The following is an 8,047-nucleotide window of genomic DNA, read 5'->3' as shown; positions in this document are numbered from 1 at the left end:
GTTGATGTGCGTATCTGTGCATGTCTCTGTGTGTGTGCGTGTGCATGCAGGTATGTTGATGTGTGTGTCTGTGCCTGTCTCTCTGTGTGTGCGTGTGCACACAGGTACATTGATGTGCGTGTCTGTTCATGTCTCTGTGCGGGTAGGGGGGAGAGGGAACTGAAGGAAGAGGACAGGTGCTCTAGGAGCCATGCTTTGATTTGAGTCTGTTTGCTCACGTCCTCACCAAGTTATTGACTAGTCCCCTGGGCCTCTGCTCAGGATCCGTCGTTCTGCGGCACACCAGACATGTGTGTTCAGGCTGCCGGTCACCAGGGGCTCTAGATTAGCCCAGTGCTTCTCCCGAGCTGTCTGTCCCTGGCCTGTGCTGGGAGCAGAAAGGGATGGGGAGACGGTGCTCACAGACCCACAGCACTTGCATATCATCACATCATGAGTGACCAGCAGATTCACCCTGAGAGCGGGGGGCGGGGGCGGCTGGCAGGTGTTGGACCCACATCTGTTTTCCTCTTCTGACATAGTAGATTTCCCTTCTGACCACATTTACTTAAGGAAAATTGAAGGACAGTGATTGCAGGAGAGCCTGGGAGCCGGGTGGGTGTCACCTGCACCCTCTCCCCCGTGACCCTTGCATTTGCTGTGTTCAGCTGGAGGCGGAGGCAGTGTTCCGGGCCATCACCATCGCTGGCCGGATCAACTGCCCTGTGTACATCACCAAAGTCATGAGCAAGAGTGCAGCGGACATCATCACCCTGGCCCGGAAGAAAGGTCTGCAGCTGGTCCTGGGCCTCTTGAGGGGTGTGGGGGGTGGGGTCCTGGGAAGGGGGGGTGTCCAGCGGGTTCAAGCACCCTGAGCTCTGGGGCCCCAAAGCACATTCTGAAGGGAGGCTGAGAAGTGGGCAGAACATGGGGCGGGGGTCAGTTTTATAGGCTAGGTTTCTGGTGTGCCCCGTGCTGGTCCTGTGACCCTGGGTAAGTCAGGCTGTGTTCTGAGCCTCAGTTTCCTCATTTGTAGCTGGGTAACAATCCTTGCTTTGTGGGGCCTAAGGAGAGCATGTGTTTTACAGCTTTGCCAACTTTAAAGCTCTCTCCTTGGGTTTTAGATGGAGCCAGGGCCAGATTGCCTCATGCCCACCCTCTCCTTGATCCAGGGGCACCAATCTGAGTCGGGTCTCCTGGGCTCCATCCAGGGTCACACGGTTGGTGCCTTCACCCTGGGGTCACTATGGGGCCACAGGGAGAGTCTCAGCTCAGGGCTGGGAAGGAGCCAGAGGGTCTGGGGACAGCCTTGTGTTGGTATGAGGAAGTCAGCTGCCCAGCTCTCACTTAGACTTACTCCTTTCCATTCGAGCTTCTGTCTCTCCATCTCTGAAATGTACTCAGAGACCTAGTGGTCAGGAAGCCTTCACAGAGGCCGTGCCAAGGCCCAGGTGCCAGGCAGGTGGTAGCTAACGTCCTTCTCAGCTCCAGATCAGCTTTTTGCTTCTTGCCTCAGTATCCTCATCTTGAGAGGGGCTTGCTGGCTTGAGGACTGTAGGGGCAAAGGCCACAGCTCATGCAGCTGGAGTCTGCTGGACAGGCCCTAACTGGGCTCAGGGCTTCTCGGCAGAACACTCAGAGGGGCTTGAGGGCAGTCCTGTGTCTCCTTTGACAGTGAGGTCTGCAAGTCCCCAACAATCATCAGAGCAAGAATGAAGAAGGATGCCCAGAGCAGGCTTCCCTCCCTAACTCAGTCAGACCAACAGACAGACAAGACAGAGGAAGAAAGGAGGGTGGAGAGGGGATGTCCCCTACAAAGGTTGCTGGCTAGATCCCTTTGGTCCTAATGACCCCAGGACACCCTCCGGGATAATGTCGGCCCTGTTCACTCTCTTGCATCATGTGAGGCTGGGATGTGGGAGCTGTGGGTCAGAGGAGATGGCCACCTGGGGATAAATGCCAGTGACAGTCGCACAAACCCTTGTGGGCATCAACTGGCCGTGTGCACTGAGCTCACAACAGCGCTGGCTGGGAAGTGTGGCTGCCTGTGTGAAGGAAATTTTAGTGACACATTTAATCTTATGTCCAAAGTGTTATTTCAACATGTCATCAATATAAAAACCACTAATGAGATATTTTGCATGATTTTTTCTGTACTATCTTTAAAATCCAGTGTATGCCTTACACTTCCCGCACAGTTCTCTTCAGATTAACCTTAACCTCTGTTGGTAGCCACCTGTGGCTCAGGGCTGCTTTATGGGACAGAGCAGCTTTGGACTCCAAATAACTTCAGTGTTTTTAGGGGCAAAATGACAACAGAGGCTGGAGTAGTTAAGCTCTCCCAGGGTTCACTCCATTTTAAAGATGAGGACAACGGGCCTCAGAGAGGTCACTGAGATCTGGAAGCAGCAGCAGCCAGGGTTAAGCATGTGGGCTCTGTGCTAAACCATACAGTGGCCATTTGCCACATGGTGCTATTTAAGTTAAATAACCATAACTAAAATTGACACGTTGGTTCCTCAGTGGCACCAGTCAGATTTCAAGAACTGCATGTGGCCAGCAGCTGCCGGCTGGGCAGCTCAGACCCTAAACACCTCTGTCACTGCAAGGAGAGGTGCTGGACAGCACAGCCTGGTGTGGGACCCCGAGAGCTCACACCCGGTGGCTTCTCCCCCTGGGCAGCAGGGGCTCTTGGCCCAAATCTCCAGTGCAAAGACTTTGTACTTGGAGTCTGGGGAGCCCTGCCTAGGGGCTTCTTTTTAGGACAAGCCCCTCTGGCTTACTCCTTGGAAAGCTGGTGGGCACATCCAGGAAGTTGGTGCGTGGGGAAGTAGTCCTTGGCCCTGGGGTGGGACCACACAGATGTGTGTTCTGCAGCCTCCCAGTGTTCCCCGTGGCCTGAGCACTGGGGACCCCCAGCTGTGCTCCAGAATAAGTCTCCCTTTATTGATCTCTTACCTGGCCTTATGTTACTTCCTCAGTTCCCAGCTGATGTTTCCAGAATCACCTCTAAAATAAAACGCTTGACCTAGATAACTTATTTGAAGATCTGTTTCTGGCAGAACCCAAACTAAGACAGCAAATCACACCTCTGTGCCTCAGTTTACAAATCTATAAAAAGATAAATAAGAACATCCGAATACTAAAAGCAGCAACAGTGGACAAGATTGCAGAGTGGCTCAGCCGTTGTCATCTCACAAAGGGCTTGGCAGGGTGCTGAGCACAGGTTGGGGTGGGCCGGAGCACTCAAGGTCACTGCAGCGTGGGTGGGGGCCCCTGTGAGAAAGGAGGGCAGCACACTTTTTTTCTGCTAGTCTCACTCTAGCACCTCCAAAAATCTTCCATTTTTTGTGCCTCTGATACCAGTTGCTTTGTGTTTGCCTCTCCTAGGCCCCCTGGTTTTCGGAGAGCCCATTGCAGCCAGCCTGGGGACCGATGGCACCCATTACTGGAGCAAGAACTGGGCCAAGGCTGCAGCATTTGTGACCTCCCCACCTCTGAGCCCTGACCCCACCACGCCGGACTACCTGACCTCCTTGCTGGCCTGGTGAGAGTCATATGGACATGGGGCTGGGGGAGGCAGCTGGGGCTTTGGGTGCAGAGAATTGACAGTGGGAACCACAGTCTGCTTTAGATTATTGTAGGGGAGGCTTTAGCCAGGTGCTTGGAGAGACAGTGCTCCAGAGGGCTTACAGCAGGCTATCCATCTGTTCCATTCCCCTTTGAGGACCACCTCCTGTTTGTTCAGCCGCTGTTTGAGCAGCTCCTCTGTGCCAGGCCCTGTGCTGTGCTGAGAAGCACCCAGGGTAGGTAGGAGACCAGCTGTACCACTCCAGGCACCGCACATTGCCTGTAATGTCCCTTGCTGGGTGTACGTGAAATGGAGGTGATACATTACCCACCTTGGGGCTGGGTCGGACACATGTAGGCAAAGGAGCTGGAGCTTAGGGCTCAAGGAGTGGCCATTGCTACCTGCGGAGCTCCTGCTATGGCCTGTGCACACAGTAGGAGTGCGGCCTCCTTAGCCTGTTCCTTCTGTGTATTAGCCGCTGTGAGGTGAGAATGCTTAGGGACAGCAAGGTGGCATGGTGAGGCTAAGTGGGGGGGTGTACAGGCTGCTCTGGGAACAGATGCACGCTCAGAACCTACGAGAGGCTTGCGAAGCCTTCACCGAGGAGGTAACATCAGGGCTGGGGCTCGGGCACAAGTAGGAGTTTGCTGGGTGGGCGAGGATAAGATAGGGCTTCTCAGCAGAGAGAGCTGCCTATGCGAGGCAGGGAGGGGAAGGGGTGTGCACCCCAATGATACAGAACCCCTGACTTGCATATCATAGGCACTCACCATCTGCGGCTGAGGTCCCTGGGTAGCTCACGTTTCCTAAATCCAAAAGGCACTCCTGATCCCCCCTGCAAAGTGGCTGCCATAGTGTCCTTCTCAGGAAATGGCAAGAACGTGGGCCGGAGGTCCTGGAATCTCACCGCTTCTCACCTCCTTTGCTGTGACCATCCTGGCTCCAGCCAGTGTCATTCCCAGGCTCCCAGCAGTCCTTTCTCTTTCCATATTCCTCCTCCCCTGGCCACATCACAATCTGCATTTGACAGGTGCCCAGACATTTTAGAACCTAAATTAGACCAAGCCACCCATCTGCTGGGAAACTCCAGTGATTTCCCCGCTCAGGGTGAAACCCAAGTCCTCACGGTGACATGCAAAGCAAAACATAAGTCCATCCTCACTTCTCAACTAGCTCCTTCATCCTCAGCCTCTGAGGACTCTGAACGCCAGGCAGGCTCACGCCTCAGGGCCTTTGCGCCCCCCCCCCCCCGCACTCTCCCTTTTTAGATGCCACCTGGTTTCCTCCTTCACGTCCTACAGATCTTCAGTGGAAGGCTTCCTCAGGGAGCCGTTTTCTGATCATCCTCTTTAACGAGGTGGCCTTAGCCCTTCCAGCGTCACACACCCTGTCTGCTGATGCAGCCTGACACTTGCTGTCACAGTACCCCTGGGTCTCATCCACTCCTGCCGACTGCCCTGTTCCCCCATCCCGCCCCAGACCCCAGCTATTGAAGGCAGGGGCTTTGCCTTTTCTGTTCTTAGACTCATCCCCATCGCCCTGTCACCTTAAATCCTACCAGGCACTAACCAAAGTGCGACACATTTTTGTTGATAAAATGAGTGACTGTAAGTTCTAACTGTTCCATGTACCTAGGTGATTCCTAACACCTGCTCGGCCCCTGAACTGGAGGATAGCCCCAGCCTGCATTTATAATCGCAAAGTAATGGTCCACTCATCTCATTTACTTGGTGCTTTCAAAACACTGAATGATTAAAGGCCAAACATCAATGAACTTGAGCCACTTTGCTGCAATCAATGGATAGTTGGGGGCAGGGTGTGTGTTTGTTTTGAGACAGAGTCTTACTCTCTTGCCCCTGCTGGAGTGCCATGGCTTCAGCCTAGCTCACCGCAACGTCAAACTCCTGGGCTCAAGTGATCCCCTGCCTCAGCATCCTGAGTAGCTGGACTATAGGTACCTGCCACCACATCCAGCTAATTTTTCTATCTTTAGTAGAGACAGGGTCTTACTCTTGCTCAGGCTGGTCTCAAACTCCTGAGTTCAAGCAACCCACTTGCCTCAGCCTCTCAGCTTGCTGGGATTATAGGCGTGAGACACAGCGCCGGGCCAGTATTACTGTTTTGTTCTGCAAGCCCAGCACAGAGCCCTAGCAAGGCCTTCCACCAGCGCCTTCCACCGAGAGTGCCATGTCAGTTCATGTTACTTGCTTTGTGACGTACAGTGACACGAGGCCAGTGTCACAAACAGGGCATCCCTGACTCATGACACTTAGGCATGAGCTAGAAGGTTTCTCTCTTACCCACTGGCTTACTTGTACATTTATTCATTAACTTATTAATTGGAAGTAATATATATTTTTCCTCATTTTAAAAAGGCTGACATGAAGCTCACCACACAATCACTTTTATTCTATTTAGTGGGTTATCTGTGTTCGCATGGTCAACTTTATTTTATTTTTACTTATATTTTTGTAGATAGTCTCACTACGTCACCCTCAGTAGAGTGCTGTGGCAACACTGCTCACAGCAACCTCAAAGTCTTGGGCTTAAGTGACTCTCTTGTCTCAGCCTCCCGAGTCGGCTATTTTACAACACTCAGCTATTTTTTAGAGATGGGATCTCACTCTTGCTCAGGCTGGTCTCGAACTCCTGAGCTCAAGCTCAAGCCTCAGCCTCCCTGAGTGTTGGAATTACAGGCGTGAGCCACCACACCTGGCTGTGACAATCAATTTTAAGGAGAAGAGGTCGGGTGAAGAAGAGAGGGGGCAGGAGGCCTGCATGTTTGGAGCTGCTGGGTGAATCCCTGAGTCAGTTCATTTGATCGGCCTGCTGTCCATGTGGAACACCTTTATCTTTGCCTGGCAAGGGGCAGCGGAGCCAGGGCTTAAAAACAGGCCTGTCAGATTTACAAAGCAAAGTCACGTCCAACAGGGCTGCCCCCGGGCTCTGTGAAGTGCATGGGAGCAGAGTGGCCCTTCCTCCAGCATCCTCGGCTCCCAGTGCATTTCTCAGCACAGAGCATGTGCCTGCCCTGTCCTCAGGCATCTGGACTCCAGACCCAGCACGCTTCCCATGGCGGATGTGCTCACAAACTCTGGATTTGGGGGTAGGGACAGCCTCCACATGTCTGGTGGATCCCCTCTCTTCCAGATAGGGAAGTGGAGGCCACCTCAGGTGCTTCCCCAGCCCAGCCCAGAGCCCACACTACCTGGCAACCTGCCTGCTGACTCCCAGCCCAGGGCTTTTTCCAAGACATCAATGGCCATAGGGACTTCTAGTGCCACCTGCTAATGCTGAGAGTATCCCAGAATCCTCTTCCCAAAGCTTTCTGGGGACTTGGGCTCCATGGCCTATGCCCAGTTTCCCCTTCCAAGTGAGCTCAGGTCTGAACTTCACCTTGCTTTGTCTTTGCCAGTGGGGACCTGCAGGTCACAGGCAGTGGCCACTGTCCCTATAGCACAGCTCAGAAGGCAGTGGGCAAGGACAACTTCACTCTGATCCCTGAGGGCGTGAATGGGATAGAGGAGCGGATGACTGTCGTCTGGGACAAGGCGGTGGTAAGGAGTAACTGTCTCTCCTCGGGCTCATTAGAGACCACGCTTTACACAGATCTTCCTGACTCACTGGGAGGCAGAAGCAGAGGCGCCAGGAGGGCCCACGAAGGGACATGTGACTCTGAGAGAGTAGGCTGTGTCCTGGAGGATCCTCTGAGCTCACAGATGCCACAATTTCCCTTTATGCTTTAAGAATGAAAAGCGTTTTATTTTTAACCACATTTAGTTCATGGGAAGATAGTTTTGCAAACTGTGCAGTGTGGGCAGGAGTGTGCTGTGGGTGGGGTGTTCAGTGGGAAGAGAGAATTCTTGGTGCACAGTAAACCCAGGGCCACACTGACTTGACACCAGGGGACATACCTCTGTGGGATAATTGGCTTTCCTCCTTCACGAGGCCAGGTCTTTTGTGCTCTTTGAGGAAGGCATGATTTCAGCTAGGGAGAGGAGAGATTCCAACCTTTCGAGGACCCCAGCTGGGAGGCTGGCACCTCACCTGCCACCCCTCTGCCTGGCCCTGTTATGAACTGCTGTTTTCACCAGTGGGTCTTGCCTTCAGGCTACTGGCAAAATGGATGAGAACCAGTTTGTCGCTGTTACCAGTACCAATGCAGCCAAGATCTTTAACCTGTACCCAAGAAAAGGGCGAATTGCTGTGGGCTCTGATGCCGACGTGGTCATCTGGGACCCTGACAAGGTGAAGACCATAACAGCCAAAAGTCACAAGTCGGTAAGTCCTGGCCCATCCATGAAGCTTAGATAAACAATTCTTGTCTGGTGATCATTTTAGATGCCTCAGATAATTAAAAATCATTTGTGAATTTTACAACTGGGGTATGATCTGCTATATAGCTTGACTCAGTCATTCAGCTCTCTCCTCCAGTTGGAGAGAATGGAAAGAGCTTTGAGCAGGCTTCCCTAAGCTCCCATGTTGTCTCTTTCTCCC

At 53.0% G+C, this 8,047-nt stretch overlaps 1 protein-coding gene across 3 annotated transcripts in view; it reads left to right on the top strand.

Moving 5' to 3' along the window:
- CRMP1 (collapsin response mediator protein 1) overlaps positions 1–8,047 on the top strand; it is a 100,477-nt gene that overhangs the window by 60,278 nt on the left and 32,152 nt on the right. For all 3 annotated transcript variants that reach the window (XM_003800192.2, XM_012811638.2, XM_003800193.2), the window contains exons 8-11: positions 648–768; positions 3,370–3,526; positions 6,966–7,107; positions 7,661–7,831. In XM_003800192.2, the coding sequence (XP_003800240.1) occupies positions 648–768; positions 3,370–3,526; positions 6,966–7,107; positions 7,661–7,831 (591 nt within the window). The remainder of the gene's footprint in view (positions 1–647; positions 769–3,369; positions 3,527–6,965; positions 7,108–7,660; positions 7,832–8,047) is intronic.

This window comes from Otolemur garnettii, unplaced genomic scaffold, assembly GCF_000181295.1.
Source record: "Otolemur garnettii isolate 467f Iridium unplaced genomic scaffold, OtoGar3 scaffold00171, whole genome shotgun sequence".
Classification (NCBI taxonomy): Eukaryota; Metazoa; Chordata; class Mammalia; order Primates; family Galagidae; genus Otolemur; species Otolemur garnettii.
Note: the sequence above shows the minus strand (reverse complement) of the source record. Positions and strands in the feature narration are given on the sequence as shown.